At 50.2% G+C, this 13,848-nt stretch overlaps 2 protein-coding genes across 5 annotated transcripts; one reads left to right on the top strand and one right to left on the bottom strand.

The window, feature by feature from the left end:
* The first annotated feature begins 4,587 nt into the window (after positions 1-4,587).
* Positions 4,588-10,399, top strand: GLMP (glycosylated lysosomal membrane protein). 4 transcript variants are annotated; one of them, XR_013997144.1, is made up of 7 exons: positions 4,588-4,743; positions 5,214-5,471; positions 5,665-5,865; positions 5,993-6,211; positions 6,679-6,935; positions 7,037-7,273; positions 10,141-10,399. XR_013997144.1 is itself a non-coding variant. In XM_081112295.1 (6 exons), exons 1-6 carry the CDS (start codon positions 4,627-4,629, stop codon positions 7,200-7,202), a joined length of 1,218 nt encoding a protein of 405 aa, XP_080968421.1. In that variant the 5' UTR covers positions 4,588-4,626; the 3' UTR covers positions 7,203-7,532. The 4 variants fall into 4 exon arrangements, 2 of the variants coding, with proteins under 2 accessions (XP_080968421.1, XP_080968422.1); XR_013997145.1 differs by lacking the exon at positions 10,141-10,399 and adding an exon at positions 7,453-7,532; XM_081112295.1 differs by lacking the exon at positions 10,141-10,399 and having other exon boundaries at positions 7,037-7,532.
* TMEM79 (transmembrane protein 79) lies at positions 7,775-12,849 on the bottom strand (the record flags this gene model as incomplete). The annotated part of the gene is made up of 3 exons (XM_081112297.1): positions 7,775-8,805; positions 11,599-11,812; positions 12,090-12,849. The coding sequence occupies 3 exons, from the start codon at positions 12,847-12,849 to the stop codon at positions 8,598-8,600; spliced, it is 1,182 nt and encodes a 393-aa protein (XP_080968423.1). The 3' UTR covers positions 7,775-8,597.
* Positions 12,850-13,848: the final 999 nt, after the last annotated feature.

Genomic DNA, 13,848 nt, shown 5'->3' with positions numbered 1-13,848 from the left:
TGTTCTTCCTGATTCTGATCTATATTTTGACTTGTTGGCTTATTGTCAGGGCATGCTTTGTCAAGGTAGGACTACTTGCCCTCCCTGCTAGCAGAAACAAAATAACTTAAAACTCATTTCGTGCTTTGTTTTTATTTAAGATTTTTAAATTGACTTTTAAGGAGAGGGAGAGAGAGAGAGAGAGAGAAACATTGATGTGAGAGCGAAATATCAGTAGGCTGCCTCCTTCAGTTCCTTACCAGGGATTGAGCCCACAACCTGGGCATGTGTCCTGACTGGAAATTGAACTGGCAACTTTTTGGCGCACAGGATGACGCCCAACCAACAGCACATCAGCCAGGGCTGTGCTTTTTCTTTATCAAGGAAAAGACTTGAGTAATGGCCCTGGGATGTGGGAGGCTAGGTAAGCCTAGCCTTTGATTTTTTCAATTCCTTCCTCTTGGCTATTGGGCCTTCCACCCTTTGGCCTTATAATGCATATAATTAGCCTTTATCTCATACTTCCTGACCACAGGATTTACTTTTATATTAAGTTGAATATTAGGTAGAATAATAGTCTGTCCTGTGTAATAGACATACTGTAGTCACTTCGCATATATTAACTAATCCTCACATGGATCCTATAGGATAGGTACTATCCCCCTTATTATGATGGGGAATCTAAAGCCATGGATAAAGAAGCTTGTCCAAGGGTCACAAAGCTGATAAGTGGCAGACCTAGACTTTCTATGCAGGCAGTCTGCTGTAGAAGCCATGCTATTACAGCTGGCTGTGCTGGCTGGATTGAGGTACAAGGTGGAAAATGGCTTGTAAGAAGGCTTCTGGAGACTTTCTGCTCTGTTTATACCTAGTATTAGCTTCCTGCCTCGCCCAGTCTAAAGTCCTCAGCCTTTCCTCATCTAGCCTACCTAACCGTTGAAATCCCTGCCTCTTGTGGTGTTAATAATTCCCTCGAGTTTTAAGACCTTAGGTCAATTCTCAAATAACTAAAAAAGATCTTGAAGAAATAGTACTCATAAGACCTTAATAGAGGAAGGAAGCTAGTCACACTGTGTGGATTCTTTTTTTCCCATTTGTCCCTTACTCTTGTAGGTCTATTCTGGTTTCAACTCTTAACGGTTAAGCACTTGGATAACTGTACATGGCAATCTTCCCTTTAAGCGTCTCCTGAACCTATGGAAATCCCTTCTGGTATGTTAGATCAGTCTGTACTCTTCTATCTGTCAAAGCCCCCTCGTGCTGTTCAAAGCCTAAATTTAACATAGTGATTAATTTTTGCCATCTCTTTGTTCATGATTCTTCCTACTGTCAAACTCCTAGATTCAGTAAATTCTATTTCCCTTATATAAAAGCAGTATCTTTTGGGTGGTGGAGAGACTTGAATTCCTGACTACTAGATCCTCGGTCTTAAGCCCAGACTTGTTTTTACTCTCCCTTATCAGGTCCTAGAGTTGATATCTCAGGATACAAGTACTACCTTTTCCCCAAGAAAAATGAAAGTTTTTGAGGAAATGAGTTCATCTTAGAGTAGCCACTTGGGGGGATGAAATGAAATTGGATCCCTACTTCATTCATTACAGCAAAATTAATTCTGGGCCGCTGAAATACTTAAATATAAGAAAGTGAAACTTGAAGAATACTAGAAGAAAACATGATTTTTAAATGTACCAGAGTGCCCAGCCAGTGGTTGAGTGTCAACCTATAAACCAGGAGGTCACAGTTTGATTCCCGGTCAAGGCACATTCCTGGGTTGTAGGCTTGATCCCCAGTAGAGGGCGTGCAGGAGGCAGCCGATCAATGACTGTCTCATCATTGATGTGTCTGTCTCCCTTCCTTTCTGAAATCAATAAAAATATATTTAAAAAATTTTTGTATAGCAAAAGACAAATGGGAGAGGGAGGATGTTTCAACAATACAAGAGTTGATTTCCTGGAACAGCTTTTAGGACTTGGAAGTCCTGTGTGGTTCATTGGTTGGGCTCGTCCTATGCACCTGTGCGCTGACAAGTTCGTTCGATTTCTGGTCAGGGCACATGCTCAGGTTGTGGGTTCAATCCCCGCTAGGTGGCATGCAGCAGGAAGCCAATTGATATTTTGCTTTCACATTGATGTTTTCTCCTCCTCCCATCTCTCTAAAAAATCAATAAAAATAAAAAAGATAGAACCTGTAGAAAAATAGGCAAAGGGTGTAAATAGCCCCAGAAAAGCAAAAATAAATTACTGTAAAACATGATATGCTCAACCTATTTATAAGGGAAGTGCAAATTAAGTTTGATAAACACTTGCAAGGATGTGGGGAAATGAGCCTTCAACTCATGGTTTGAGCAGCAATTGATAAGCCTCATAGGGCAGTTTGACCTGGCAATTCCATTCCTCGGTGTTTACCATGTGGATTTGGTTACAAATATATATATGAAATGCTGCCCTGGCCGGGTGCTCAGTTGGTTAGAGCATCATCCCAAAACGCCAAGGTTGCAGGTTTGATCCCTGATCAGGACACATACAAGAATCAACCAAAGATCCCTGGCTGGTTTGGTTTAGTGGTTAGAGCAGTGATGGCAAACATTTTGAGCTCGGCGTGTCAGCATTTTGAAAAAACTTAACTCTGGTGTCCTGTCACATATAGACATTTTTTAATATTTGCAACCATAGTATGAAAAAGATATTTTTGATATTTATTTTATATATTTAAATGCCATTTAACAAAGAAAAATCAACCGAAAAAATGAGTTCGCATGTCACCTCTGACACGCGTGTCATAGGTTCGCCATCACTGAATTAGAGCATCAGACTATGGACTGAGGGTCCTGGGTTTGATTCCAGTTAAGGGTACATGCCCGGGTTGCAGGCTTGATCCCCAGGAGGGGGCATAAAGGAGGCGGTTGATCAATGATTCTTATCATTGATGTTTCTATCTCCCCTCTCCCTTCCTCTCTGAAATCAATAAAAGTATATTTTAAGCCGAAACCGGTTTGGCTCAGTGGATAGAGCGTCGGCCTGCGGACTGAAAGGTCCCAGGTTCGATTCCGGTCAAGGGCATGTACCTGGGTTGCGGGCATATCCCCAGTAGGAGATGTGCAGGAGGCAGCTGATCGATGTTTCTCGCTCATCGATGTTTCTAACTATCTCTCTCCCTTCCTCTCTGTAAAAAAATGAATAAAATATATTTTAAAAAAAGTATATTTTAAAAAGAATCAACCAAAGAATGCATCAGTAAATGGAATAATAAATCGTTTTTTTCAAATCAATAAACTTAATAATATTAAAAATATATATGAAACATTACATACAGAGATATTCCTTTCAGCATTGTTTACCATTGCAAAATGTTGGAACTATGAAGGTTCTGGCTGAATATATCCATGCAGCATTCTCCTGCAGTGAAATACTTCTATGGAGAGTAAGTCAGCTCCAGGTGCCCTGACACTGAACAGTGTTCAATGTACAAGTGAAAACTGCAGAACGGTGGATGCCATTGTATGGTATTTTACACGTGTACCTAATGTATTATATACTCAAGTACGCATAGACTATCTTTGGAAGGACACAAACTGGTAATAGTTGTCTCAGGGAAGAAACCAAGTTGCTAGGGAATAGGGGTGATACCCTGTGGTACCTTGAGAATTTTGTACCATATGCATTTATTATTAGTGAAAATAATTTTAAGATTAAGCAAAAAACAAAACCCAAGCACAACACAAAGTACATTCATTCAGCTGGACATGACAATGTTTTGCTCTCATATCCTATTTTCAGAGTTATCTTTTTTTCTTTAATTCCACCTTGGGGCTCAATAAATAGTAATTGACAAAAAGAACCTTCTAGAGCAGTGACGGCGAACCTTTTGAGCTCTGCGTGTCAGCATTTTGAAAAACCCTTACTTAACTCTGGTGCCGTGTCACATATAGACATTTTTTTATATTTGCAACCATAGTATGAAAAAGATATTTTTGATATTTATTTTATATATTTAAATGCCATTTAACAAAGAAAAATCAACCAAAAAAATGAGTTCGCGTGTCAGAGGTGACACTGTTCTAGAGTGTGCTGTCTTCCCCACGGAATTCTTTCAAATTCCTCTCTGTGCCTTCTATACTAGAGTCATTTTGGGGGATCTCATTTGGATCTTGAATCTAGACATCATGCCCACTTTTAGGTAACTGTTCAGTGGGACCAGTTGGGTAGGAGAGGTCAGGAATATGTCGACCTATTTGTCTAGTCTGAGGTGTCTTTCTTGCCAACCCAGTTGGGAATAAACTTCTAACCATTCTGAGTCTATTATCCAGTGGTTCTCAACCTTCTGGCCCTTTAAATACAGTTCCTCATGTTGTGACCCAACCATAAAATTATCATCGTTGCTACTTCGTAACTGTAATGTTGCTACTGTTATGAATCGTAATGTAAATATCTGATATGCAGGATGGTCTTAGGCGACCCCTGTGAAGGGTCGTTCGACCCCTATAGGGTCGCGACCCACAGGTTGAGAACCGCTGGCTCACCCAAGCCTAGAGCTGGGTTAAGTACAGCGGTCTCTTTAAGAACTGGTGTGATGGCTCCGCCCTTTAAAGAGATCAGCTGAGTCTCAGTCACGTGACTCGTGTCTTCCGTCCTCTGAAGCCGGGGCTGCATGTGCAGCTGTGAGGAGCCCCGCTGGGGTTGGGGGCATTGTGCCCCCGGCCCCATTCTCCTCCTGAGTCTTCTGTTGGCAGCTCCGTGTGGCCTGCTGGGGGAGGAGACCCGCCAGGTGAGGGGCTAGAGCAGTAGGGGTTTCAGGAAATGCTAGGCTTGAAGGGCGGTTGGAATCCAGGGCACTCAAGGCGGGGAGGGTGGACGGGGGAGGGTGGTTGCTTAGAGAAGAGTTCTTCAACTTGGGGTTGGGGCCAGCCGTGGAGCTGGGCGGGTTTAAGGGCTTCCTGTCTTCTTGGGAAGTCTGGATCCTGACTCAGCCCTGAGTAACCCGGGTCCAGGCAATGTTATTTTTTTCTTCCTCCTCTTAGATCTATGCGCTGATCTCTTAACCAGTCAGAGCAGTTCTGGCTCTTCCGCCCTCTCCTTTACCCCTCCTCTGCCCCTAAGATTCCCATACCTCCCACACGAACTTCTCTCCTAGGCCCCACCCTGTCCCCCAGCATTTTCCAAGTCCCCAAGCTTCTCCTTTGCCCTGAGTCTCTCCCTAATCCTGGTGTCTTGACCCTCCATTATTCCATGTTCCAGGTGACTCTGGAGGTCATCCCTGACTCGATGGGGCTCCCCCAGAACCTGCTTCATATCCGAGCAGTGGGCACCAATTCCACGCTGCACTATGTGTGGAGCAGCCTCGGGCCTCCAGCGGTGCTGCTGGTGGCCACCAATACCCCCCACAGCGACCTGAGTGTCAACTGGAGCCGCTTGCTCTCCCCTGAGCCTGATGGGGCCCTGATGGTGCTTCCCAAAGACAGCATCCAGTTCTCTTCTGCCCTTGTCTTTACCAGGGTGAGGAGGCTGGGGGGGAACCAGGGGAAAGAGGAGGGGGCTCATCCAATTAGAGGAGGAAACTGAAGCCTGGGTGGGTGAAGTAGAGTCAGGTGTGAGAGCCTGAGCATGGGGTCCAGTGAGGGGGGGGGGGGGTGATTCAGGAGAAAGCTGGACTCAGGCAAGCCCAGCCCTGTCCCACCCCACCCACCAGCTGTTTGAGTTTGACAGCACCAACACGTCCGATGTGGCAGCAGAGCCTCCAGGAAAACCGTACCCCCCGTACTCCTTGGCCGAGTTCTCCTGGAACAACATCACTGACTCACTGGATCCTGCCACCCTGAGTGCCACATTTCGAGGCCACCCCAATCAGGACCCCACCCGGGCTTTTGCCAATGGCAGCCTGGCCTTCCGGGTAAGGGCATGGGAACCAGAAGAACTCAAAAGACTGAGTTATGAGGGTGGGAGTTAATGATGGGGGCGGCCTTCAAGGACAGGCATCCATCTGCTTCCCACACCCCCCCATGCTTCCTCCATCTCAGGTGCAGGCCTTCTCCAGATCCGGCCGACCAGCCCAACCACCTCGCCTCCTGCACACGATGGACACCTGCCAGCTAGAGGTGGCCCTGGTTGGGGCCTCTCCCCGAGGAAACCGCTCCCTTTTTGGGCTGGAGGTAGCCACCTTGGGCCAGGGCCCTGACTGCCCCTCAATGCAGGAGCAGCACTCCATCGACGATGAATATGCACCTGCTGTCTTCCAGGTCAGGCTTCCAGTGGAGAGACAGATGAGTGGGTGAATGTAGATGGAACCCCTATTAGGACCTCAGACAATCATTCAACCATTTACTATTTAGCAACACTTTATTCAGCTCCGTTAAGTACTGGGCACCATGCTAATGAATTTGGCCCAGTCTCTGCCCTCAGTGGAGAAGACAGAAGACAGGCAGTGCAGTGTGACTCAGTGCTCTGGAAAGGGGGATGTGCAAGGCCTAAGGGCGCAGAGGAGGGAGCTGAGTGCAGGCTTGCAAAGAGCCAGTGTTCATCCAGTCCAACTCCCCTCTCTATAGAGTGAGATTGAGGTCCCAGTGCAAACAGCCTGTGAGTTCTAGAACCAGGCCTAGGACTCAGGACGACTAGTGACAGATGAAGTCTGAGAAGGCTGGGGGTAACAGAAGGGTCAGGCGGAGGTCGGTCCTCTTCACTCTGCACTGTCTGCCTTTCTCCCCAGTTGGACCAGCTGCTATGGGGCTCTCTCCCATCAGGCTTTGTGCAGTGGCGACCAGTGGCTTTCTCCCAGAAGCAGGGGGGCCGAGAATCCGCCCTTCCCTGCCAAGCTTCCCCTCTTCATCCCACCCTGGCGTACCCTCTCCCCCAGTCACCCATTGTCCGAGCCTTCTTTGGATCCCACAACAACTTCTGTGCCTTCAATCTGACATTTGGGGCTTCTACAGGCCCTGGCTACTGGGACCAACACTACCTCAGCTGGTGAGTCAGGTCCTGGGCCAAGGGACCGGGAAGTTGAAGTGGGCCTCTTAACCTCCCCTCCTAAGCCTGCTTACCTCTCTTTTTCACTCTGCTTGCTCTAGGTCAATGCTCCTTGGTGTGGGTACCCCTCCAGTGGATGCCTTGTCCCCCCTAGTCCTAGGCATCATGGCAGTGGCCCTGGGTGCTCCAGGATTCATGCTGCTTGCAGGAGGCCTGTTTCTGCTGCTGGGCCCCAAGAGGTACTCAGAATATCAGCCCATAAATTGAGGCCCGCTCTCTAGACGGAAGGACATGACTGGACCTGCCGTGCTGTGTCTCAAACCTCTGCAGGTTTGAGGGTCAGTGTTCCCAGCCAGCTACTCCTTTCTCCCATCTTGCTTTTCTGAAGAACATGAGACTAGCCTCAACTCCTGGGAACCACCTTCATACTCTGGAGAGGGACCAGGGTTATTGCTAGAGGGAGGGTGCCCTTCTTTGGAGCCTACCCACCCCTCCAGCCCCCATTTCTCTTGGATAGGACTCAGAGGCGAAAACGAAAGGCTGGCTGACTGGTTGCTGCTTTGCGGGCTTGAAATAGACTTATTTTTCTCCACAGGACTTGTCTCTCTGTGTGAATGTTGTTGGGTTGTTCCAGGGAATGAGAGGGCTAAGCGATGGACGTGGAAGGCAGGTGTCTGTGAATGGCCCCATTTTCTCACCAGGTCTGGTTCTCTCTCGAGGTTCCTGCCAGCCACTCTCCATCATGTGGAGCAGGGAGGTTTCTGACTCAGTATGACTCAGACAAGGAAGGGACACTCAGAATAGGGTGCAAACACGAAGAAAGAGCCCAGTAAGACTGTGGTAGTCATTTATTGTTTCAACCCCCCCCCCCCCCACACACACACACACGGGGTTAACACCAACCATTGTGCCTTCCAACCACGCCCCAGCCACCACATGCATGGACGTGGATGGACACACACACACACACACACACACACACACACATCTCATGGGAGGCAGGCTTCCGTCTGCTCCTCTCTTCTGGGCAGTTTGGAAGTGGGAAGTTACAGGGGCCTAATTGGTCGGAAGACAGGAGGCAGCAGTTCTGTGCTGGGGCAGCTATAATAGTCTTGACTGAGTCTAAAGGGCTTGTGAGGGCCAGTCATGGAGGGTTCTCAACACAGGCCCCAGGATGGTTTTACCCAGCGTGCAAGTCCCATTTGATCTGATGCCCAGCCTTTATCTCTAGGCAGGAGCAGTATTTCCAGTCTCCTTGAGGCCCTGTGCTTAGACAGCTGCCACAGAAATGGTCAGCGTTTGGGCTGTGGCTCTGCCCACTGCCTCACAGGAGGCCAGAGAGTGGACGAGTTCAGCAGTGGTGGGTGCTAGTGGCTGTGGAGGGAGGCAGGCCACTCAGGGAGGCTGCCCCTGGTCTTGGCCCTGTTCCCTCAGCATCCTTAAGGAACATAACTGTCCACCTCTCCCTGCAAGAAAACACCTGGTCTACCTCCCTCCCCCATGCCTATCCTGGCTTCGAAGGTGAAGGCCAGCCCCGCCACGGGGAGAGCTGAAGGGGCGGGGGTCAGTCAATCCAAGCTCTGATTGGATGGGACCCTGTCGGGTCAGAGCAGGATTCATCTCACCAAGGCACCCAGGCTGGGGCAAGAGGTCAGAGCTGTTTCAGCCCCAGGGGCGGGGCCTGTAGTCCGAGCGGGCATAGTCGGGGTAGTCCAGGCGGCTCTCGGTGGCAGTGAACATGCGCTCGGGCTCCACCACGAACATGTAGTAGAGGTTCCACACTAGCATGGACAGCAGGGGCAGGAATGTCAGGCCGTAGCCAAAGCCGCGGAAGGAGCGGCCGATGGCAAAGGTCAGCCAGTATATCAGCCTGCCAGGGCGAGAAGAGAGAACAGACAGTGAGGGAGGCAGATGGGTTGGTGGGTGTGACTGATGCTTCTAAAGACAGTAAATGTCTATGTACAGTGTGCCAGGCGCAATGCTAGTTACTCAAGGGGCACTAGTCCCGATAAAATTCCCGATAGCTCTATGAGGTGAGTTTATTATTTCCCTCCCTCTTCTGTTTTTCAAATTTTAATTAGAAATTTTTGAGTAGGCAGTGTACAGTCACATGGTTCAAAGTTCAAAGGTGCTAATGCGTGTATTAAATATCTCCCTCCCTCTGCTGGTCCCTGCTGCCCTATTTGTTCTCTTTCCTCCCCTCCCTAACCCCCCCCCTACCCCCGGCAGCCAATATTATGGCTTCTTGTGTAAAAAGTGATTTTTTTAATGCATGTATGAACAAAAAGATCTGTTTTCCTCCCCACCCCCTTTTGCAGTTTGGGAGCATACTATTTAGACTGTTCTGCACACTGACTTTTCCCCCGATTTACATATCTTGGCAATTATTTTTATCAGTATATAGTTTCCTCATTATTTTACTCCGGTACCTTCCATTGTATTTATTTCCCCATTTGCAGATGAAGAAACTAAGATTCCAAAGGGGTTAAGGAAGACTGATCCAAGGTCAAGGTCACATATGTGGGAAATAGTAAATCTGTGATTTGATCCCAAGCCTGTTCATTACCCTTCCTCCCGCCATCTCAGAGCCAGAGGAAGAGTAAGGAAGGCAGCTTCCAGAGGGTGAAGCCCAGAGGATGGATAAGCCACAACCAAAGTTCTCCTGGAATATCCACTAAAAATACATACCCCTCCACAGGGGAGGAGAGCAGCTTCCTCTTAATATATAAAGGACAACTTACTATCAAGTTGATGTGCCTCCATGTTTAAACCTGTTAAACAGAGGGAAGAGTAACCACTGCTTCTCTACTGCACCAGGAGGCAACTTGTTATAATAGTAAAAGTTCACATTTAGCAAGCCCTTGCCAAGTGCCAGGCTACTGTACACACTCTACGTGAATTAACTTATTTAATCCTCACAACCGCTTTATCTTATAGATGAAATGGATGATGAAAGTAGATACAGCCTGGCCAGTGTGGCTCAATGGTTGATCATCAACCTATGAACCAGGAGGTCATGGTTCAATTCCTGGTCAGGGCACATGCCTGGGTTGCAGGCTCAGCCCCTCATAGGGGGCGTGCAGGAGGCAGCCAATCAATGATTCTCATCATTGATGTTTCTATTTCTCCCTCTCCCTTCCTCTCTGAAATCAATTTTACATATATATATATTTTTTTTTTCTTTTTTTTTTTTTTCTCCCCCAAGAAAATAAAGAAGCTGAGAATAGCCCTGGCTGGATGGGTCCGTTGGTTGGAGCTTCATCCCCCCTGCACCAAAAGGCTGTGGGTTCGATTCCTGGTCAGGGCACATATCTTTGTTGCATGTTTGATCCCCAGCTGGAGCACCTACAGGAGGCAACAGATCAATGTTTCTCTCTCACATTGATGTCTGTCTGTCGCACCCCCCTCTCCCGTCCTTCCTATCTCTAAAGTCAATAAAAACATATCCTCAGGTGAAGATTTTTAAAAAAATGCTTAAGTTACTTGCCTATGGTAGAAAAGAAAGGACCTTGGATGAGGGAGGAAAGGGACCTGGATTCTAGTCCTGACACTTGCACTGATTGACCTGAGCGACTCTTCTCCCCCAATCTGTCGTGATTTCCTCTGTATAAAATGGGTCAGGTGGACCAATCACCGATTCTTTTTTAGCTCCCTGATGATTCTTACAGCTTAAACCAACTTGTAATGAAACCAGCATTCCCCGAGGGAGACGGGAGGTGGAGTTATATGGACGGGAACGTTTATCTTGGGAAACATCTACTGGGGGAAAATGCAGGGCTATGTGATGGGAGGCTGGTGGGACAGGACCACTAGACGACATCAGAAGTAACAGGAAGACAACTTTTAGCTCAATAGGAAGAGTGTTTTAGCAATTAAATCAATCTGGATTCGTATATTGAAAGTGACAAACGGAAATGTGTTAGAGACAAATTCAAAGGTACCTTCCGGGTTAACAGTAGTTCACATGAAAGCACCTTTAAGGATTTCAGGTGGCTGTAAATTATAAATGAGAGTAATGAGGCTGCCATGAGAACTAAGGTGGCCTTGGTTGGTATGAACAGAACAATACCCTTGACCAGGCCTCCCCACCCCATAGGACAAGTAGGAGAATTTCCTACCCAGAGGGAAGGACTCAGGACAGTGAAGAAATCAGGGTCACTCAGCAAGTAAACACTAGGGGAGCAGGCTGTTATCAAATATCCAGATTTATCCCAGGCAATTCCAGAGGTCAGAGCCAGGGCGGCAGTTTTGAGCACATATAAGGAACTTTGTAATAATCAGGACCTTTGAAAAACGAAGCAGACTGCCTTACAGAGCACGGAGCCCTTGGTTATAGGGGGTGTTCAACTAGAGGCCAACGGCTCCCTGCCCAGAGCGTCACAGGAGTGGCTGCAGTGCGTGGAGGTTGGTGTCTGTGACACTGGGAGCCCGTTCCGTCTTCGAAGGCATAAGCGCCTCTGAAATCAACTTCTTGTGAGAAGACATACGAGCTGCTCCCCCCGGTGAGGCAAGTTGCAAGGGAGAAAGTGGACTCACCTTTCCGGGGCACACATTTGGGCTGGTGCAGGATCCAGAAAGCTCCCTGTCCCTGAATGGCTCTCCAGACATTCAGACCTGGGCCCCTCTAGCACCATCACCTGCCCTGTGCCCTGCCCCAACTCACCGGGACACGGCGAAGAGGCCAGTGAGCAGAGGGAGCAGCTTGAGGGTGTCTTGGGGCAGGTAGGTGGACAGCACAGCCAGGTTGAAGAAGTAGAGGATGAAGAGCTGGACCGACTGGGCCACGTACTGCCGGTGGATCTCCACCTCCCGCCGAGGCTCCTCGAAGGGCCGCAGGGAGGAGAAGCACAGCAGGCTCAGCCCGTACACCAGCAGCCCTGGGCAGGGGGGCGGGGGCGGGTGGAGAACAGGGGGTCAGGATCCAACGGGAGACAGGGAGCAGGGCAGGGTTTGTAGTGGAGAGCTCAAGGTCACGGGCTCTCCAGAGGGGGACTCAGAGGGTCCTGGGAGGGGACAGGCACACAGGGTGGCAGGGTGTGCAAGGCCTGAGGGTCCAGGCTGAGTGAAGGAAAACCCCTGCTCCCCAAGCCGGGCAGGCCCTGACCTCAAGTGCATTCCCAGACGCCCCCTCCTTCTCACAGGGCCCCGGCTCACCCAGCACGATGGGGAAGGTGGCGAAGACGCCGCAGCGCAGTGTGTAGACAAGGCGGGAACTCATGGTGGGCAGCCGGGGGGCATCGAAGGGCAGGAAGGTGTAGGCGCCATACAGCAGGCAGGGGAAGAGGAGGAGAGCGGCTCCCACCGAGGCCACGGCCTTCAAGCCCTCATGGCCCTCACAGCTCCCGCAGCTCCCACAGGGGTGGCCAGGCGGCCTCGCCACGGCCTCGGCCCACTTGCGCTCACAGGGCTCCGGCTGGATGGTGCGGGTGGGCAGGAAGGCCCGGCGGCGCTCGCCCTCGCCCGCCTCACAGCGCACAGCAAGGTCCTCCTGCGGCCGCCGCTCAATGCACTGTAGGTCGATGGGCACGAAGGCCCGGGCTGCCTTCTCAGGCAGCAGGTTGGCATCATCTTCAGGCAACTCTTCTAGTTTGCTGAGTGGCTCCAACTCGAGGGGCTCGGGCTCAATGTCCCGCCAACCAGGGGGATCGGGGAACAGGGCACTGGGCGGGGGGCCAGTCCCCCAGGGCAGGGTGGCCGCCTCGCTTACTGTGCTGTCTAGACCGTCTCCAGTCCCCTCCTCAGCTGCGGGAGACCCAGCTGAAGACTCCACTCTCGAGGACTCAGCACCAGGGGACTGCGCCCCACCTTCCCCTTCCGGCTGCCTGCCATTGGGGACCAAGGCCTGGGGTGGGCTCTTCTCCGGGGCCTCGGGACTCTTCACTTCCAGCAGCTTCAGGGTTTCGGGTTCTGTCATCCTGGAGCCTCAGTTCTGGCGTCTACCGGAGGTCATGTCACGGCGGAGGGCAGCAGGAGAGCTCTGTCAGAAGCTCTGTCCTCTGGCCTTAGGACGGGTTGATAGAACTGGAACGCTCCAGGGCAGCTGGCCTCATGGGCTTTAGCCCCTTCGGGGACCTTAAGAAGAACATGGTACAGAGGAAAGTGTTGAAAGAGAGGGAGGCAGGAGGGAAGTGAGCAGCTGAAATGGAAGAACCCTTTTGACATTAAATCCAATCCAGCAGGAAAGGGTGAGTCAGGGGGCACAGGCCCTGTCAGCTCTGGCCTCAGCCAGTCCCCACCCATGCCTTCTACCGCCTCCACCAAAACCCCCGGGGTCATTGCCACCCTAATGCAGGAATGGGAGGAAGAGGAGGTGCCTAGAATTTTGTTAAGAGTTCCCTTCCCACTAAGGGTCTCCTTGTGGACAGAAAGACCACCCCTTCACTTTCAAACCTCCCCTTCTCCTGTAGATACCCACTTGGCACTCTCCTGGCAACTGAGACCAGGGATTTGCCAACAAATCTGTCCCAAGGAACTGGCAGTAGCAGCGTTCCCTATTCTTTAGTCTCCAGTCTGGGCACTTGGACAATTTCTAAACTCCTCACTAGCGTACCTCATCCATCGTACGTCTGTGCATTCTGATTTCTAGGTCTAATCATGGCTGTTCTCTATGCCTCTTCCGTCTTTCTCCTCTCCCTGCCATCCGCCCTCTATCTCACTGCTTCTTGGTGGGGCTGATCCCCTCCCTCTACCTCCTCGAGGGCCTCCTACCCCTTGCCATTTGGACCCATGACACCCTCTTACTTTCAACCTGGAGAGACGTGGAGGGTCCCCAGCTTCTGAGAAAGAGCTGCCCAGCTCCCTGCTGGCTCTGCAAGTATTCCTTTCCCTCCCTCCCTTTACCTGTGTCTCCAAACCAGTCTGACCAGAGCAGGTGGGGCCCAGATTAAAGGGGCAGGCCCCGCCCCGTTGAATC

The sequence above is a fragment of the Myotis nattereri genome, assembly GCF_964212035.1.
Source record: "Myotis nattereri genome assembly, chromosome: 18".
Classification (NCBI taxonomy): domain Eukaryota; kingdom Metazoa; phylum Chordata; class Mammalia; order Chiroptera; family Vespertilionidae; genus Myotis; species Myotis nattereri.
Note: the sequence above shows the minus strand (reverse complement) of the source record. Positions and strands in the feature narration are given on the sequence as shown.

Coding starts and splice junctions, on each gene's coding strand:
- GLMP (XM_081112295.1), top strand. CDS start 4,627: ATGTGCAGCTGTGAGGAGCCCCGCTGGGGTTGGGGGCATTGTGCCCCC. Junction 4,744..5,213: donor TGGGGGAGGAGACCCGCCAG/GTGAGGGGCTAG, acceptor TCCATGTTCCAG/GTGACTCTGGAGGTCATCCC. Junction 6,936..7,036: donor GACCAACACTACCTCAGCTG/GTGAGTCAGGTC, acceptor TGCTTGCTCTAG/GTCAATGCTCCTTGGTGTGG.